Source organism: Cyrtonyx montezumae, unplaced genomic scaffold (genome assembly GCF_038088225.1).
Source record: "Cyrtonyx montezumae isolate F1298 unplaced genomic scaffold, pur_monq_1.0 scaffold_23, whole genome shotgun sequence".
Taxonomy (NCBI): Eukaryota; Metazoa; Chordata; class Aves; order Galliformes; family Odontophoridae; genus Cyrtonyx; species Cyrtonyx montezumae.
This window is the reverse complement of record NW_027071970.1, coordinates 6,260,544-6,281,052: the sequence shown is the minus strand read 5'-3', so window position 1 is coordinate 6,281,052 and position 20,509 is coordinate 6,260,544. Positions and strand designations below refer to the sequence as shown.

Here is a 20,509-nt window from a genome sequence, read left to right as displayed (position 1 = left end):
GATGGTTATTTTTATTATTGTTTTTAAAGATACATAGTCCTATGGTTTTGCTGGGCTTTTTGTATATTGCCCTTTTTAAAAGAGAAGCAGGAATTATGGGATATTTTCAATTCACAAAAGGCATCCCAAGTATTATCTCTATGGTTTGTACTTGTACTAGCATTCGTGGGATTTGTTTTTCCCTAAAAACTCGGGAGCAGCTATTGCTGCTGTGTATTCCAGACTAGACAGGATGTGAATTTTTAATTTTAATGGAATTAGCAACAAGAAGGCTTTCTGCTGCTCAATTTTCTATGGCAGAAGCCTGATTTAAGAGACCAATGCTACATGTTGCTGGTTATTTCATGATCTAAGCAGCTGTCGCTGGGAAATGGGCCAGGTTGTAGGTGGAGTAGTTGTAGCATGAGGTCTCCCTTGCTTTGTTATGTAGAGACAGCATGGGAATATTGGTATCACACATTTCTTTTTCACATTCTACTTCTGTTTGCAGACTAGCTTTCAGTTGGCACTTCTGGCCTAACCACCTGCATCGAGTCTGGTCTCCCAGCAGCACATATGCAGGGATCCTTAGAGCTGGGGAAAGGTCTGTCCCTGGAAATCAGCCTCTTTGATTTAGCAGCCAGATGTAAATGTAGTGCCATGGTGTAGTTAGAACTGGGATGCTGGGCAGTTCAGGGCAGGAGTGTACAGATGTACCTGAGCAGAATGGAGTGAGGCCAAAATGCCATCAGTTTGGAAAGCATTTGTTGTTGTTTATTCATAGGCTTCTCTGTAGAGTGAATTGAGTTGTTATGGGTTAGTTGATGTGGATGCAGTTAGCAGAAGACTGATGTGTGGCTGAGTTTTTGGTGGCAGTTTGCAGCCCAGGTTAGCTCATCCATTCGTAGCTGTTAAGTGGATCCAGATGAGGTGATTTCAAGTGCTTTAACCACACAGCCATGAGAGCAGACTTACCTGAAGAGGGAATTCAGTCCAGTTTTTGAACCCCCATGCATATCTTCCCATCAGGGAACAGGGGCGGTCAAAAGTAGGACCTCATTCTGCAAAGTCTTTGCATCTCCTCTTCTTTGGCACAGAGCTCCCTCCTGAAATCCCAAGCCTTTCTGGTCTTGTATCCTAAGCAGACACCAGCTGCAAGCTGTGATGAGTGTAGCTGTTGTGTAAATTGATGGGGATTAAATGTGGAAATCCTTCACCTGTTTACTCAAACGTGCCTGTGCTGAAGCCACAAGATGATAAATCCATAAGCACTTTCCCAGATTTTATCTGTGCTGGGATACGTTTTGATCAATTCCCTGAGGCAGGTGATTAGTGAGACCTACAGCATCCCAAAATCTCAGCTGACTTGCTGCAGCAGATGGAAGGCAAGATGCTGGCAGTCAGCAGCCCTGGCACACCTCCAGTCCTGAGAGTGAAGAGCCTGTGGCCTTGTGAGCATGGTGGGCTGTTCCTGGTGAAGTTCTCGTCGCTCCTCCTCTCGTGCCAGGCAGCTTGCCTTTCCCAGAGAGCACTCAGCTGGGGTGCAAGTGAAAAAGCTTGCCTGGCCCTCCCAGTTGTGAATGTTTCTGATTTTTTGATTTCAGAAGCTGGATGTGTTTAACCCCTGCTAATACTTGTGTGTAGCTTCTTTCCCATTGTCCATTTCTCTGGCCTCAGCTCCTTTGCTACAGGAGAGGAGATGAGGCTTAACCAGAGCCAGAGCTTCTCACCAGCACTAGGAGCAGGGATCCCTTTGTGTCAGGTCAGCCCAAGGCTTTGTGTTCATTCACATGATGCTGCTATGCCAGGTACTTCGTTCTTTGCCTACAGCCTGCGTTGGTAACCTGCTTCCTTCCCTTCAAGGCTACTGAGCAATGGCAGAGTTGGCGTACAGTCCTTCTCTTGCAAAATACTTCAGGATTCTTCAGTTTGGATTGGGTGGTGGTAGTGTTTTATCCTCTCCAGACTTGATTGCTGTATTTAGTCACGTGAATCTGAATTGGTGTGGTACTTGCTTCACCAAACTTTCTGTTCAGCCATCTGTTTCTAGATACTTCTTTCTGGTGTTGAAGGGCCAGGTATCCACGTGTTCACTTTGCTGCCTCATGAAGCTGTTGGGCTTGTAGTGTACACTTTGACCAGTGCTTGGTGAGCTCTTAACACTGTATTCGTACAGAGGTAGTTGGAACCTGACGTGTGCAGGCATGTTTTAGCCACAGTGTTTCCTACATTAGACCTTTCTATAAAAATGTTTGAGAGACACTGTCCATCCTGTTTGAAAGTAGTTGTGTGGGTGAGCTAAAAAGCTCCCATTAGAAGTGTTCCTTACAGATGAGATGGTCCTGCAGAATCAGGCTGAGATTGGCAGAAGAGCTGTGTATGTGAGCAGTCCGTGGGGAACTGGAACTGGGTGAGAACTTTGTTACTGCTGCTACAGGAGTTACATTACACTCTTCTGTCTTAGCAGCATTTAAAGTCCTAACGTGAAGTTTTGCTTTAGCAAAAGTAATGGAACCAGAGAGCTTTGAGTGGTTCAGGGGAGAACAACATAGGAGAGTTGGGCTCAGCTGTGCACTTCTGCTTGTCAGGCTTTGTATGGCAGTAATGGAAGTGAACTGCATCCCAAGACAATAATCATCTTTGTGTATTGCGTGGATTTGAAGGAGAGGGAGCCCTAATTACGCAGGTGTAATTGAGGTAGCAGACAGTTACTGTGCAGGCAGCTCCGAGGGCTGAGAAGTGCAGTACTGTTGGGTACCGAATCAAGCAGCAGCTGTGCACAGGACAGTTATTAATCTACTTTTATGCAGTTGCAAAGACTTTAATATAAGGCTGAGCATGAGAAAAGTTTGCTTTTGTTATAGTGTTAATGCTGGTTGTCCCAAATTTGTACGTGTATAAACAAAAGATAGCGCAGGGGCTTTGTTACTACTTCTGCCCTATGTATGTGCACAAAAGTAAATATTTTCAAGTTGTTTATTTGTTCTTCTATGTCCAGACGTGGCAAACCACTGTGCAGAGCAGGTAATGAATTATACATACACAAATAACTGCATCAGTAGAAGGGCTCCTCCAGATGCATTCTGAGTTCTGGATACCAGCCCATTTTATCCCCTCGTTCAGCTCATTGCATTTAACATCAGAAGCATTAATGGTCCGATACTGAGTTCAGTCTCCTCCTCCAATCATGCTTCTCCCCGGGGTCCAGTTTAAGTAGCAGTCCCTTTAGAGTTACAGTGAGCTCTGTTTTCTTTGAGTTCTGGTGCTCTGTATTTCATTCTACATGACATCTGTGACTTCAGTAGCATCAGCCAGTGCTTAAAACAGAAGTCTGTAAAAATGTTTGTGTAGCAATTGAAGGTATGTACCTGACTGAGGTAACTGCAGTGCTGCAGTAGGAGCTGTCTGCCCAGGTTAACTCCTGCTGGTCAGGAGAAAGGCAAATAACTGTGCTTGCAGCTGGGAGTACGTGTGCTGTGCTCATGTTTAAAACCTGTTGGAAAGGATGAGCTCTTCTCTTCTGTAGGGCTTTTCTAAATAGTTATTAATTCTTCCCATCTGTTAGCTTTCCTGAGCAGCAAAAGAAGACATAAACCTAACATGGGAGAAGTCAACTTACCTTAGCATAGGATGAGAGCAATGGGACGGGAGGAGGAAAATAAGAATCTTCTGGGCTTGAGGTTTATAACTGTTGAGTGAATGGGAAGTTTGACTCAGACCCATAGCTGCACTCAATGTTCCCCGTCCTCTGGTGGGGGCTGAGCCTCGAGGCCAGGCCTGGGGGCATGGGACTGGGGCTGCCCCTCACTGCCAGCGGTGGTCGCTTTGCTGCCCTCAGGGACACGTAACAGAGACAAAGCAGCAGTTTTCTGAGGACCAAGAGGTCACTGTCAGCCAGCTGCAGGCTTCCTCTGCTCCATCTCCTGAGCTTAGGTGGCAGCTCACAGTGGGTGCACCCCACATGCAGTGCATTTGTGTGAGCACTGAGTCTTAATGAAGTGTGGTGGATCTTCTCTGACTCACTGAGAACTGTCTGTGGTCCCTTTCTGCCCGGCCCGGAGCACCTTCAATTAACGTTTTGGTTTGTTGCAGAAGTGGTGCATTAATGAAGCTCAGTGTTTCCTACTAGATGTAATCCAATGCTAACATAATTGCTTTGCTAAGTGACCAAAATGAAAGCAATCTGTTTGATGTGCAGCTCCTGTCATCGTTTCACTGCTCACCAAACAAACACCGTGCTGCAATCCCATTGCTGAGTGCTCAGCTATGATTAATTTTCCAGTTTCTAGAAATAAATAATTTGAAAATGTAAATATGTTGTCCCTGATGATGTTCGTGATATTAAAGGGTTTGATCACAGCTGAAATCTCCATATTGACTCAGAGGCACAGAGTGTTTAAATTATATATATTTTTTCTTTCTTTCTCTCGGGGCTGTTGCTTCTTACAGGGGCTACGATGACCCCATTGAGACAGAGATGGTGGAAGAGAGGATCCCATACCTCCATGGTGGCTACGCGGCACCGCTGGCACAGCCGGAGCGAGGGAGCATGGCCAGCATCGACCGCCTGGGCAAGCGCTCCCCCTCTATTGACAGCATTCGCAAGGACCCCAGGTGGAGGGACCCTGACCTCCCTGAAGTCATTGCCATGCTCAGCCACCCTATCGATCCGGTCAAGTCCAACGCCGCGGCCTACCTGCAGCACTTGTGCTACGAGAATGATAAAATCAAAAAGGACGTGAGGCACCTGAAAGGGATCCCGATCTTGGTGGGTCTGCTCGATCATCCAAAGCCAGAGGTCCATCGCAAAGCCTGCGGGGCCCTCAGGAACATCTCCTACGGGAAAGATAATGAAAACAAGGTGGCTATAAAGAACTGTGATGGGATCCCTGCTTTGATCAGACTCTTGCGAAAAACAAATGACATGGAAGTCAGAGAGTTAATTACAGGTCAGTGTCTCTATTTTCTTTAATAAATTACTCTTTAGAGGAGTTCTTCTAGTTTCAAGAACAAGAATTTCTGGAGAAGAGGAGGTTGGATTTAGATCACTGGTTGAGATGTGAGGAAGCCTAAGGCTTATGCCTCCTTTAGGAAGAAATCACAATCATCTGTATATGTAGCACACTGTTTTTCCCGAGTGCTTCGTGGATGTAGCATGTGGTTGAACAACTGAAGCTTAAAGGAGCTATAGCAATGCCACTGACAGATAATTTGTACTGCCCTTGGCTTCAGTGCGCATTACTCATGAGGTAAGATATGCTAATCTAAAACTTTCTACCTTAATCTTTTCTGAAACAATCCTGCTGCCATATCTCAGCTACTTTGTATTGATAGGTCGGTCTCAGCAGTGTGTTCTGCCCTGGTGTGCCCATCTGAGGCTATGTATAAACCACAACACAGCAGAGTGAGGAGATGCTCTGGTGGATGTGTGGGTTGTTCATTACAATTGGGAAAAGGGAGAATTATATTTTTAAGATACTGGGATCTTGCACGCTTTCCAGGGATTTTTCAGTCACTTAGGACTCCATTATTCAGCCTATTTTTATTTGAACTTAGTCTTGGATGTGGTCCAAAAGGAGTTATAAAGTATATGCCAAGTTTCAAAGTTCAACCATTAAGTGGAGGAAGGTGGAAAAGTATGTCAGCTCTTAAACTGAGGAGAAATATATGGTTCTTCAGTCTCCCATAACTCGTGAGGATTGAAATGGGTTTCTCTTTCTTCTCTAAGAAGCAGCAGGGGAAACCTGGACAGCTGCAGTGGATTTCAGTGCCAGAATTGAACGTTTTGCCACTAAAAATGTGCCCAGGACTGAAACTGTTCAGCTACCTTATCAATGTAGGACTGTCCAAGCAGACCCTATTGCAGATGTGGATTAAACCATTTGAAGTAAACATCATAATTCTATAATCACCTCAAAAACATGGCAGCTGTCCAGGTTTTTACTGGTAATCGTAATTCTCTGAGATGAACAGTGGCTTTGGGTGTTCCAACTGTTCTTCCCCTACCATTTATAACATATAAATACAGTGCAGGCTTTTTCTCCCGGTCCTTTTCCAGAAGCAGTGAGAGGAGAGCTCTCAGTAGCATGTGTTGCTTTGATTGCTCTGTGTGCTTTGTCTCTTAAGGTGGAAACTCTGTAGGTAGCATTTATATACCATTGGTTGCACTCATTCAGTATGATGACTTTATTTAAATTTAAAAACAAAACAGTTTCTGTTTATGTACTGTTCTAGTTTACTGAAAACTCATTTGTGGAGTGCTGGGAAGGAATGCATTTATTTCTTCAGATTTGAGAAAGGAGAAACCGGTCTGTAATTTACTCTGAAGGAACATCATTATAGTGCTAAGTGGTAATCAGTCACTTTTGAGACAGCAGAAACAAACTGGTCGTTTTCCCTTTTTATTCTAAATGGCGATTGCCTCAATTTCCAGTTGATTTATTACATCTACAATTTGAATAAATTTGGTTTGACAGCACCTCCTGCTAATTAAGTATAGGACTTTTGTCCCCCTCCTTTTTTGCTATTTAAAACTTTTTATTTCCATTTCCTGACAAGCACCAGGAATATTGAGGGCCTTAACCTGAACAGATGTCCAGCAGCAGATGATACGTATTTAATCTCCACCTAACCAGGAATGGCTTCAGTTCACTTCTAAAATGACATCACCAGATCCGGTGTGAGACATTCAAGCATCAGTATAGAAGAGAAAAGTATTCCAACAATGCCTCTGTAACTGATGCTGGAGTGCCTTGCAGTCAGCATTCGAACCCCAGCTGATAGCGTGGAACCATCCGCTCAGAAACCAGCTCCAAGAGGCAGCATGTCCAGGCTTGGCGTGGGCACACTGACTTCTCCGTGTTTTGCTATTTCTCTAACCCAACGCTGGCTGCTTTTTGAAAGCTGAATTAGCAGCAGCAAGTTATCCCAGATATGGACGACTGATGAAATAATTCTCTTTTCTGAAGAGATGTAAATAATTCATAAGCCCGAATGCAGAGCTCTTCCATCCAGTCTTGAGGTTTTGGTTCTCTGGGCGCTGCCTGCAGGACTGGAGGCACATGGCAGTTTACCACGGGGCTCATTCTCTGCAGCTGAGGAGGATGATTTCTGGCTGAAGCGTGTGTCACTCTCTGATCTGTGAGTCCCTGCTTTTTCTGCAGCTCCAGAACCTCTCATTAACACGGTGGTCTGATGCAGCAGCCACAGCTGCGCAGAGCAGTGTGAGTGGTGGCAGCAGCTGGGGCTGCTCACCAGCTAACGGGCAGAGAGCCAGAGCAGCACAGTGCTGGCAGGAGAGGTAGAGGAGTTACAGGGCAGTCTGAGGAAGGAGTCGTGTGTGTGCTGCTCACTGCACGGTGCATGAGACTTAGTGTGTCAGAGGTGTGTTTGCTTGACTACCCAGAGTATGCTTTTTGGAGAACATAAATATATTGATGTGCGAGTTTGAAAGCAGACTGAGTATAATGATATGGCACTGCTGTCAGGTTAAGCACGTCTGCAGCACTTCTTTCTTTCAGATAATACACTTCTCAGTGGAGGTGAAATGTCTAGGTTAATGCCACAGCTGTTTTACCAACTGTTCTTGATATATCTGCAAATGGCACTGAACCATGATGTCCATCCAGATCACACAAATACGTGAAGCATTTGAAAGTGCCCACAGAACTCAAGATAGAATCATAAAGTACCATAGGTCTCACTTGGCTCCATCTACTGCCCTGAGGAAAGCTTGTGTCTGCGTCCAGAAGTAAATCATGACTTGTGTTGTGATGAGAAATGTTCTGCAGAGTGATGCCATGCTGTCCCTCTCTTATTTTGGCACTATGCTGCTGAATTCTCAGTGGATCATTTTTGTGATAACTGGAGGAAAATGAGGATTAAGCTGATAAGGAATGAAATCTGTTCTGATTGGGAAAGCTGTAAGCGTTTTTTATCTTGAGTGATAAGGGATTTTTTTTCCTGTGGAACAAATGTTCCTATCAGATATGCAAGACCAGAATTCTATTAAGTTGTTTGAAAAGCGATCAGAGGTTGGTGGCATTAATGAATAATTTTGTTCTTTGTGAGAAAGTTGAAAGTAATTTTGTTGTTTAATGACATTGCACAGATTTTAAGTGGTGCAGAACATGATTTTCCTGATGCTTTGTGTTGCCAAGCTGGTTTTAATTGACAAATGATCGACCTTTGAAATGCCGTGTGAAGGGTATGTTTTGGTCTAATACTATAATAGCATCTTTCAGATGGCTTGGCTCACACAGCACTCACACCTGATGGCTGCTCCTGTGTTAAGGTCCTGGTAGCTGATATGATGTTAGTTTGTTTTTGAAGTACTGTGTTGTCTTGAACACGAATATCACATTTTCTGTCAGGAGAATGCCCCATTAGCTCATGTTGAGGTTCTCCCTTGCCCAGTATTTAGCTCCAAGAAGTATTTAGCTCCACCCTTCAGCACTTGGAATGACACAGGCAGGTCTGTGTGTGCTCAGTAACCACTTACAGAACCATCGTGCAGGTCTGTGCTGAGTGTAATGGAGGGTGCTGCTTTTCCCACAAATGATAAATGATTCAGTATAGACCATAAGGTGTTTTAACTCTTCAGTTGAGCTAATTTCATGGTGACATTGGATTTTTGCAAGTAAGCAAGCCCAGCAGTATGAGATTTGCTTTGGATTTTGGAAGGTAATAGCATCATTGGTACTCTGGCACAATGTCTTTAGAAATCTTCTTTGCACAGTTAGCTCCAAGGAGGCAGAGATTTAGGAAATTGCCTATGGCCCTAATCACTCCTAATATGACATGAATTGTATAGCTGTGTTTATAGCTTATAGTACTTTTGAGATGTTTTTATTAAAAAAAAATATATATCAGAAAAATGTGTAGCTGTTGTGCCTGCTTGGCATGCTGAAAAAGTAGAGGTAATGATTGCAGATAGAAATATGGAAGTATTCTGCAAATAGTGCTTAAGAATATAATAAAGGCTTTATCGTGATTGTGATCATCTTCTGAAAAGCAGTAATTCACTATCAAGTCCTAAAATTCTTCCAGTCTCTGGTCAAAAAAGACAGATCCTCATGAAAGCATATGGAAAATTTGATAACGTTCTTTCCCTTATGCTGCTTTGTTAAGTGACTTCATTGCTTTTGAATGCTATTTGCTTGAATTGATTAAACTTTGGGTTTTAAAAACAGTGCTTCTAGCTTGTTAGCTCATTAGTATGTTATACGAACAGAGGCAGGGAAGGATTCTTACATGGCGGATGTCAAATTTACAGTTGGGTTTTTTTTGTTACACTGATTTTTCTTACACTATTAAAATGGACAGTGTGATCAGATGTACTGTCTGTTGTAAGTTTCCGTGGCTGTCCCTGTCTTCACCATGTGATTTGTTACCTGGAAGGACACTGGGATTTACACCTCTTTGTTCCATAACTGAATCACAAAATCTGTACCCCTTCTTGTGGAATGTTTTCCCCGTAGTCAGCCTCAGATCTGACTTCTTTCCCATCTCTGGATCCTCAAGGCTCCCTGGTCACTGTTGTTTATCTTGGGCTATCTTTCTCTCAAGTGCAGTACGTTTTCCTTCACATTTTTCATAAGATGGCATTCGGTTGTTCTTAGTTTGTTGGTATTTTCTGTGAAATGATTGAGAGGTGGGTGAGGAAATGGCAAACTGTGATTGTGTCTTTGGAGGGGGCTTCCTTGGGAGGAAAGGCTTTCTGGGTGACTTCAGCCCCCGTAGCCCTTTGAGGACAATGAGATTGACAGCCAAAATGCATCTGCTTCTGACTGTTCTATTGCGTCAATTGTATCCAAACTTTTAGTAAGAGTTCTGGGTGAGTATATATAGGAGATGCTTTCATAGATATGTGGGGTCTGGATGGTGTCAGTAACATCAGTGGGATTCAGTCATGTGGTTGTAGGTTGGCACTGTTGTGGTGTTTCAGTTTTACAGTGCATGAGAATGCTGCTGGAACACAGTTGGATTTTGGGTCTTTGAATAATTAATGGAGAATGAGAGTACAGAAGAGAGGGAATACAGAGATGACAACTTTATTGTATAGGTTTGGGTTGGAGGTACTAGCACTGAGATATGAATCTCTAAGTGTGAAAGTGAACCAAAGATTTGAGCATGGAAAAACTCCTGAATAGTTTCTATAATCAGAGCTTGTGGGAAGCTTTGTAGGTATTTCTGCCTTTTTAAGTATGTATCTGCTTGATAGTTCTTAGGCACTGAAATCTGCTTTTGTAGTCTCATGATAAAGACAACAAATTTTGTCACTTCTTCAGGGAATAGGAAAGGGCAGAATCCCATTTCAGATGTAGGAGAAATGTGTGCGTTTAAGGACGGAGCACTTAAGTACAAAGAGCTGTCGGTTTTTAAAACTTTTGCATAAATAGATGAACTTGAATCTTCACGTTGCTTCCAGTTGAAATGTGCTCTGTTTCAAAAGAAAAGAAACACCGGTGTCCTTGTGAGCGCTGCACTGGTTCCTCAGTTACTGCCATCTTCTGCTGCTGCCATTTCCAGAGCATTGCAAATACCAAATGCTTCATCCACCACCCACCAGAGGATCCCTCGTTCATCCTCTATAACTTTCTGGGACATATCTGTCTCATTCAGTGCTGGATGGTCTCATTTTGACCGCTGTCAGTCCTAACTTCGTAAGCCTTAACAGTCTGCACAGCAGTGCATGTCTGCTGGAAATTTGCATCCTGTATCTAAAATGGGATGTTTTTACAGTTGTAAGGCTGTTGTGTCATTTCTGTGCTTGACATCTGTCTTGAGCTCTGAAGTGAGGTAGGAATGGGAAGGCAGCAGAGCAGCTGTGATTATCAGCTCCAAGGAATTTTGTGCCTATGGCACGTGGTGATTCAAACGCAGATATTGCCTCTGACAGCAAGATGTGAAAGCAAATAATAGAGAGGAGACTTGAGTGAAATAGTGTCTTGTGCAGCGAATAAGTGTAAGATCAATGACCCTCCATAAATTCAGCTGTATTTAAGATGTACTTTTAAGACCTGTCTGCTTCACTGGATCAATTTTTGCTTTTTGAGGTATAGCTAGACTTAACAATATCAAAATCTGTGTATTGCAGAAATGCCCCATTAATCTCCAATAGCACATCATGTTTATGTACTCTGTAGTAGGACTTAATAAATTGAAAAATATCCATGTCTTGATAAGTGCTTCCTCATCTTTGGAAATTCTTCCATTGCAGCAGCTGGGCAATGTTCTCTAAGCTGTATGCTTCATCTGGCCTCTCATCAGGTGCTTCTTCCAAATATCTTTATTAGTTTTATCATAGAGTTTTCTAGCGATTCTCTGTAAACTTGGTGGTTCTATTTAATCTAGAAATTTAAAATCATTATTATTTTCTTGTTATCTGTTTAATAATCACTTTTTCTCCTGAAGGCACTCTATGGAATTTGTCTTCCTACGAGCCCCTGAAGATGGTCATCATCAACCACGGCCTGCAGACACTCACCAACGAGGTGATTATACCCCATTCTGGCTGGGAGAGTGAGCCCAACGAGGACTCCAAGCCTCGTGATGCTGAGTGGACAACTGTCTTCAAGAACACTTCTGGTTGCTTACGGTGAGCTAGAACTCTGGAGTATTAATCTGTTGTTCATCATATCCTGTGTATAGGATTTTCTTTATTTTAGATGGAGCTATAATTCTGCTGAGTGCAGAGTAAGCACCTTCCAAGGCAAAAACTGTACCATAAGTACAGACAATCACACCTTCATTTAATTATTGTATGGGACTGCCTAATGTTTGTACAAACTTTGAGCATGTTCTTTGTTTCCCCTGATGGTGGTGGTGTTATTTATTTTGTGTGCTTTCAGACCAATCCCTTTTTCTTCCTGAACTACTGAATGTTTCTAATACTTCAGGTATTTCCTGGAAAGGAACTTTTTCTGATTAGAAATGTTATTTGAATTTCTGAGAGCACCATGAGACTCATACAGTACATGCTGGTTGCTGTGGTCTGGAGGAGTCCTGATGCAGTCAGAAAAGCCTGGAGAACCAACATTCCCTAAATACCAACTCTTGCACTTGGTTTTTCTCTAAGATAAAATAGTGGAGATGTCCTGTTGCATTTTTTTCAGCTTCATGCTCGAGTCGGTCATTTTGAATGCAGCTAATGAAGATTTGGCATTGTTCCTTCTGTTGCTCTGAAGTATTCTTCTGTTAGATTTATACTGATTAATGCATCTTCAGAAGTTGGTTCATATATGTTTCTTGGCCTTCAGTTCTCTGAATTGCAATAACTGTTCCCCTGAGTAACTTCACAAATGAGGAAGAGTAATGAATGTGTTCTGCAAGGGCCCATTACTGAAATAATTTGCCATCCTACTAGAGTCCTTTAAAGGAGGTCCTTTAAGGAGGTTCCAGACAACACAGCAGCAGCCTGTAGTCTCTGCTGTTGTAACCGTGTGGGATGAAGCACTTCCTGGTGGAAGAGTTGAAGGTTCATTCAGATGATGGGCAAAGTTGTTTCATACCTGAAAGTAACTGCTCAACTTAAATGGGAACTTGATGGCAGGTTAGCAGGGGAAGATAATCTGTAAAAGGTGGTTTATTTGCTATGCGGTGGAGAGAGAACCCCTTCTGTATGGGAAGAATGGCTTTGTTGTTTCCTCGTTATAAGAGAAAGTAAGATTAAATGAGTCTGGGACAGCAGACAACGATGTGGAAGAAGGGGAGAGATGAGCTGCCTTTCACTTGACTATATTTCTTATTACATTATGGGTGGTATTACATAGCTTTTGCAGAACCACTTCCAGGTATAGGGATAAAAAGGAACATATCACCAATAATAATCATTATTACTGTTGTTGGAAATAATTTAGCATTGTTTGGAAACCTGCAGCTCACCCTTAAGAGTATCAGCAAGAGAAGATGACTAATGCCAGCGGAGAATATATTTTTGCAGCCATCTCTCAAACAGACAGTGTTCAGCAGACCCTCTGCCTGCTCCTGTCTTTTTCAAACAATAGCAACTCTGAGGAATTCAGTTTCCACCAGTTGCACCATTCAGTTTGCTCACCAGTTTGGTATTTAGTTGGGAGGTTTTTCCTCCTGATGTGCCAGCCTGCTTTGTCCCTTTTGTGAGCAGTCCAAAAACGTGCTACGTTGTCATCCTATAGAACTGACAGCGTCTTTGAACTCGTGAGTTTTCAGATGTCCTTACGGATTGGATATCTGAACATGAGAAAGGCGTTATGTGTGGGATTGCTTTCATTTCAGTTTACTTTTTGCAGTAACTTTATTGAAGTTTATCAACAGCTGCAGCTGTGTTGGCTTCAAACTCGTTGGCTCACAGTGTGAACTTCTGCTTAATCATTTGTCTGCAGGTATTTAACATTGCTTTCTGATTTTTGCCTTGCTCTTCATATAGGTCTCTCATTTGATAATATAGAGTCTTGGGAACACTTGTTTCAAAATAATTGAAAACAATCTTTTAAAAAATAAATGAGAAATTACCCTTAGCATGGCATCATCCAGAGTGCCATTCAAATGCTGTCTCTTCCAAATAACTCTTGGATTACGTTTACGCTGTCTTTGGAGCTCAGCTATTATTCTGCAGGATGCTCTTAGTCAGGTCCTCTGCCAAGACAGTGGCTGTGGTAGAGATGGTCTGATCGTGGTATCATGTGGAAGCTGACAGGTGGGTTCTGTTTGCGATCCCACTCTGCACCTCACATGTCAAAACTGTATTTAGACAAATATTTTTGGAGTTCTGTATCCTCTGAAGAATGGACTTGGCAGCAGGACACATTTGAAAAGTACGATCTAGTAATGAAATTCATTGTATGCTTTGTCTGTAATCCTTACACAATGCTGACGTTTTCGGAGTAGTGTAGATGGTCTTAATTTTGTCTCCATTCTCATCCCCAGATCTAAAAACAATATTTCCTTTTTCAGTGCTCTGTTTCTTTTATAGGGGCAGACCTAATGCGGTCAATGGGTCCGCAGTGCTCTTAGTAATTTTAGTACATAAAATGGTCATGTGTTTTGGGGTGGATGCTACCTTGGGGCTACCTTGGGGTAACTGTATAAAATAAAAGCATTCTTACATTCCACTGAAGCTGTTGAGAGAACTAGGTATGCAGGGAACCTGGAGCGGAACAGAGAGGGAGGGAAAGGGGGAAGAGAAGCAACCACTTCCACCCCAAAAAAAGCAATTCCATGGATAAAATCATTGAAATCAAGTGGGGTTTTGCTGATGGAAAAGTAGGAGTAGAGAAGAAGTGAGGAAGACATTTGCTAGAAGAATAGTTCACTGTACACAGATGTTTCTTTATCTTATTTGGAGTACAAATGTCATAGGATTTTTATTATTGTAATTTTAGATAAGTAGGGAATGTATCTTCCAGTTACTTTTTTTTTCTTCTTGATTTAATCTTTAAGCCCCTGAATCTCTTTTGGGGTTTGCAATCTAGAAGCATTCACGTGTGCTGGTTGCTCCTGGTGTTCCACTCTGCTTCAGTGCTGGTCCGTGGGCTGGGGAGCACTGCTGCAGTCACATAACTTTTTTGTTTTCTGTGTATGTCCACCATAATTCTTAGTTTTCTGGAAGCAGTGAAGATTTAACGATTGAAAAGTTAAATTCATTTTGGGCTTAATTGCTTCTTCTGCCTAATTAATTTCAATTCAGTTAGATTTTTTTCAGTTCTAAGAGGACAGAGTAGAACTTAGGCTAGAAAGCTGGCAATTTAGGAACTGATTCCTGCTCCAAACTGACCTGCTGTCAACAAATGTTGAATGAATTAATTTGCATAGTAAACAGATGCAAAGTATTCTTTTTTTTCCAGGGTACCATCTGTGGTTGCAGCATTTCTTGTCAGTTCTCCAAGTACACAGAAATTCACGTTCACGAGTAGCCCCGAGGTTCCGAGACCTGGCTGTGCGTGTACAAACACAGCCTGCACCCACTTGACTTCCACTGAACACACATTCTTCAGGTTGAAGTTGCAGGTAGCAGCTTGCTTGACATCAGCTCCTGGGAAGAGAGGGGTGACCTGTGCTTAGGGGAGTAACAGGGGACTTGGAGAAAGGTGGATTTAATTGCTGTTCTGACATAACTTCAGCAGGATCAGCTGTATAGACGTTTTTGTGGTCTGATTCTTAGTATTGCTGCTGCCTTCTAATTTGGGTGACATTTTGGACCCCAAAGCACCTGAGTTGGAGCAGTTTTCTTTGCTTTTCTTCCCTTGGCTTGAGATTTGCTCTTCAGCCTCAGCATCCCACAAAGGTGGTAAATAGCAGGAGTTCAAATATTGTCAGGTGCTTGGTCCTGGAGACAATAATGGGGAATGAAAACCTCCAGTAGACACAAATAAAAATGCTGTTCTGTGAAAACAGGCTGAGAGCTGTGGCAAGTGTGAAATGGTGTTTGCTGGCATGAAGTAAGGAATCAGTAGATCGGGAGCAGAAAACAGGAATCCTCACTCTAATGTGGGAAGTGGTGTGTAAGTATGTGCAGTTTCTAGTTACGCACATTTTACTTCAGGGGAAATAGGGCCACAGGTGCTTGGTGGTAAATGGTTAATGTATCGAATGTAGTGTTTTTATCTGAGGATGCTATAAAGCTTTTCTGAAGAAGACAATGTTTAATATATATGCATGTGCTTTTTTTTTAATTCTCAGAAATTGTGAACAGAAACTGGGATCGGATTTCTGTATTTCTATGGTGTTTGATATTTGCTGATAGACACCGAAGAGGTGAAGAATGCATTCGGTGCAGGCTGCTTTGGAAGTATGATCCATTTAATTATTTACTTAAACTTGTCTTTGTTGGGTAGAGAACAAGAATCCGCCTTGGCCTGCCAGGGACAGCAATAGGAAGGCAGCCAAGCACAGCCTGGTTCTGAGCAGGAGTGAACTAGGGGATGCCTTGTGCCAGGCAGCCCTTCCTTGGTACCCAGAGGCCTTCCTGGGACCTAGTACAGCCTCCCCACATGAGGGATGGGAGCAGATGCTGCTGTGTTCCCACTCCCTGTGACTGCTGCACTGGTGTCTGTCACACGTGTGTGCCAGCTCTGGGCACCTGCTGGAGCTGGTGGGGCTGTTGGTGTTCTGTGGTGTAGGCACTTTTGAACTGGGATTTCAGCAAAAGAATAGTTATCAAAGAGATAAAAACAAACAAAACAAAAAAGTAAAAAAAAAAATTGCCCATGAATTTGCATTCTGCAGCACAGAAGAGGAGAAGCTTATCTGCCTGACCCAGAGTGGAGAAAAACAACCTGAATTCAAAACCCACACCTCTTGGTAGTGAGAAGCAAGCGAAGGCGGTTTCTTAATTAGCTTACTGATGCTGTGCAGGATCACAGCATATGGCTGTCCTGGGGCTTATATGCTGAGCAGAGCGTTTAATTCGTGCTAGTAAGGAGCTGTTAGGTTTCCTCCTGACAGTTCCTGATGTTTAGCTGGTAATATAAATAAATTATGCATAGATTTTAGCAGCAGAGACATAACCTACTTACATGCAACCTTAATGCTTTACAGTGAAATCTGAGGTATAAATTCAAAGTTGTGCATTTGCTTATTGCTTTCTGTCATTCCTCAGGAATGAATGTAGGTCCCTTCCCCCTGGGCTGCCAATGAGGGGAACCTACAGAAATGTCTATTGCTGTAGTGTGATGAAGAGATGGAAACGGAGCTCCCTGCAGAGAGTGTGGTGACCATAGTTTGCTTTGGAAGGCACATGAGCTGTGATCCTTTGTTAGATAAATAATACCTCACTTTTGTTATTTTTGAAATTCTGTTAGCATTGCAGCAAGTGTATGTGATGAAGCAAGCAGAGCCTCTTAGCCTTCCTTCCAAGCAGAGTCGGGAATAATTTGAAAGCTAAGTAGCTGCTGGGTATTGTGGAATTCTTCTGTCATGCATTTCTGCATGGTTTTGCATTACAGGAGAGCGAGAGAAGGCCCTCCAAGTAGGTCACGCTGGAGGTAACCAGTCAGTGTTTTACTAAAACAGCATTACATGGCACCTTGGGTGTAGAAAGCCCCTAATAACAGAAGCTGGGATACATGTCTGTGTCATTCAGCTGTACTGCTGGTGTCTGAGCCCTCACTTATTGCTGGGGGATCTTAGAAACATCTGTGGTGATTCTCGGTCATGATAGTGTTCCTTAGACCTAGTGCTCCACACTGATGCTTTCTTGGGCAACATCTCTAGCTCATGAATTTGGTTTTCAAGGGTGGCGTTTATGTCCTCTTAGAGACATCTGGGCAATTGAACAAATCCAGTCTCTCTATTCAAGTAGCTGGAAGGGGGGGGGTTGTATGCAAGGCAGTGAGAGCTTCTGCACTTCTTACTTGGATCTCACTGGTAAGTAGATACTTAAATAGAGCAGAAATGGCAGTGAGATCACCCAGATGCGATACACAGCTGCTCCTGCCAGCATCACCATCAGGAAAACTCCCCACCTTTTTCTTCCACTCATTTTGCTGGGACTTTGTCCCTCTCTTTAATTACTGTATGCTTTGCTTGATGTCTGACTCAGCTGTCTGCTGCCAAGCTCTGTTCTGTTGTCTAGGTCTCTTTCAGCAGTCAGGCCTGGATTAGGTTATCTTTGTGTCACAGGCAGCTTCTTGCTTTTACCTCTCTTATTTTCAGAACAATGAACTTAATACCAATTAAACTTTTTGGTATTTCATGTGAACTGAAGTATGGAATTCATTGTGTTTCTGCATGAAATGATGGAGTGATTTTAAACCTCTCTATATTCCCCCTTTGGGACATTCAGTAACTCAAAATGCACTTGGAGATAGAGTACGTTTGCTGCAGCTGTGACTTATCGATCTCCTTTGGCTGACATCCGAATAAAAAATTCCTAATAGTGAAGCAAAGCGTGGGTGTGGAGGGGATTTTCTGAAGCAAGGATTTGGGTTGCCAGAGAAGGTGGATGTAACAAGTGAAATATTTAAATTAGACATGTGAAAACTCTTCCTTTTTTATTCCAGGAGTAATGTTGGTTTGGCTGAGGCAGCTGAAGTGGGGTTGGTATCAGGGCTTAGTGCTGTGTGTGCTGCGCCAGCTGCCCCTGAACCTGCTGGGGAACGCTGGTGGTTGGCACTGCAGTGCTGTGATGGAGGGCATCCTCTCCTGTGACAGTGCTGAGGGGGCTGTGGAGCCAGTGTTACTTGGCTTAGCAATGGAAAAATCACTCTTCGTTTGTTTACAGTTGTAAAAAAAAAGTGGGGTTACTTTGGGCTGAGGCCCTGTAGTGCAGAGAGGCTGCTGAGAAGAGCTTATCACTGACCCCAGCCACAGCTTGTCTGCATCTCCATGCTTCTTCCAGGGAAAGCTGGAGATCCTACTGGAAAGATATCTAAAAAATTTCCGTTTTAGCTTTCTATTTATGTAAAAAACAAAGTTAAAAACAAAGTTCCCTCAGTCCTCAACCTGTTGTCTTTATCCCCAGCTGGGTTTCTAAAGAGTGCTTTTTACTCCTGCAGATCTGAAGTGTGTTGGTAATGCTGTAACCTCTGGCCTTCGGTTGGTGTGCAGCAGTGACAGCAGCAGGCTCTTCACAGCCCAGTGTTACACAGCACTGAGCTCAGAAATGCTGCCTTAAGTGTCCAGAGGAAAAAACCCTCTCTCACTCTTTGTGTTTTGGAGTTTCTCTTTGTTGTGTTTATTTGGTTTTGGGTTTTTTTGCTCATTGCTAGCTTTTGGGTTTTTAGAGAGAGCTCAGAGGGGGCATGATTCGTATTAAGTCCTGCAAATTAAGCACCTTGCATTTAGTTACTTCTAAATCTTTTCTCTTGAGAATTACTTTGGTGTGTGGCACCGATAATAGCAGTGTCTCACCTGTCCTGGGGGTGAATACCAACTCTGTTCTGCAGATGTAAATGCTGCATTCAGACTTGCATTAGGAGGACTACTTGGTAGTAACCTTATCCAGAGTATGAACAGATTTCTCACGTTTCCCATCATTTTCTATAGTCCTTAATGCTGATTGGATTCCTGGTCTGATATGTTTCCCTGCTGGTAGATATTTGCTTTCATTTAACATTTACTTAGCAGCCCTCTGTTTTGTTTTCCCAGGGAAAGCATACATTTAATCATCCTTGCAAATCCTCTTTCCTTAGTGCTGTCTACAGGCCGGACTGCAGGAATTTGAGGAATCACTGTGTGAATGTTTTCGGATCCCTGGCTGAGCTGTGTGTTCACTCATGCAGTTGCTTTCCATCCTACGCCCTTAGAGTATTGCAGGCAGTAACTTGGTGGATTGTGCCTAGAATTGCTCTTTAGGGTGCATTGTGTATATTAATGGCACTCACACTGGGAAGCTTTTTGTTACCCTTTGCAGAATGATGCAAGAGAGATACTATTCTTGTTTTTAACGTGGCTTTCTCATTCAGTGGACTCATGGGATGTATTCAGAAGCAGGTGTCAGGGAAAGCAGAGCAAGTTTCTCCTGGTGAGCACACCCCAGGGGTGAAAGTTCCCCCAAAAACTATGAGGGGATTCATTTTGAAGACCAAAGGAGGCCATCAGGGGATCTGCTCTGAGCCCTTTATCCTTTGTAATGCAAGGAGTCCTGCAGGAAGGGTTCTGCTCCCGTCTGTGGGTGCAGCAGGAGGTGTGCAGTCAGCATGGCAATGCTCACAGGGCCTTCCTGCACAGCTCTGCTCTAGGGACTGCCAGGTGACTGCTTATCAAAGCCCACCTTTCCTTGGCACTTAAGGGCAAACTTGTGCATGTATGTGAAATGCACGTGTTCCCGTGGGAGCTGTGTGCACTCAGAGCAGCAGCAGGAGCTGTTCTCTGTGCTCTCAGCCTCCCCAGGGTTTCTGTTGCCCCGACTGCAGTGGAGGTGAGGGATGTGAGCTGAGCTCTGCAGCATGTCTGTGTTGCAGTGACAGACAGGGAAGTGGATTCTGTTGTTGCCAGGTAAATCCCCAGGAGGACTAGCAAAATCCTGAAAGCATTGGGCATTTGCAGAGCAGATGGTTCTGCGTGAGGTACTCATAGAGATATGTTTCCTAGCATGAGTTATAACATTACTGCTGTAAAGTTTGATGCCTTACAACTTGGCCAGAATATTAATTAGCTATTTATTTGACCCTGCAGAATTCTCACGCTTATTTATATTTGATACAGGTGTGACTATTTTCTTGTGACATCAATTTTCAGTAAGTTTTTCCATAGGTTAAGATAGAGCAAGAGAGATCAACAAGCTGCGCTTACTAATGCACTGTAAAATATCTTTTCTGTTATATCAGTGTGTACCTTAATGTTAATCCTATGATAGAAGAAGAAATAAGTAGGGTACAAAGTCCTGTAGTGCTGTTGATAACCAAAGGTGTAAAAGCACATGAAGTTCAGTGACACAAATCAGACCACAGAAAAATGTCATGAGTGGGCTGCAGCGGCAAGAAAGGTTAAGGGGTATTTTCTGAAAGATTTGATGGATTTATCTTTCAAAGTCTGCAGTCATTCCTCGTGTATTTTAGTTTGCTATTTCTAAGAATTAATGAGGGAATAGCAGGTGTGATGTGCAGCT

The 20,509-nt window shown here is 43.1% G+C and overlaps 1 protein-coding gene across 5 annotated transcripts in view; it reads left to right on the top strand.

Annotated features, from left to right (window-relative positions):
• Positions 1 to 20,509, top strand: part of ARVCF (ARVCF delta catenin family member) — a 203,587-nt gene that overhangs the window by 142,243 nt on the left and 40,835 nt on the right. For all 5 annotated transcript variants that reach the window (XM_065739053.1, XM_065739051.1, XM_065739050.1 and 2 more), the window contains 2 exons: positions 4,429 to 4,928; positions 11,395 to 11,578. In XM_065739053.1, the coding sequence (XP_065595125.1) occupies positions 4,429 to 4,928; positions 11,395 to 11,578 (684 nt within the window). The remainder of the gene's footprint in view (positions 1 to 4,428; positions 4,929 to 11,394; positions 11,579 to 20,509) is intronic.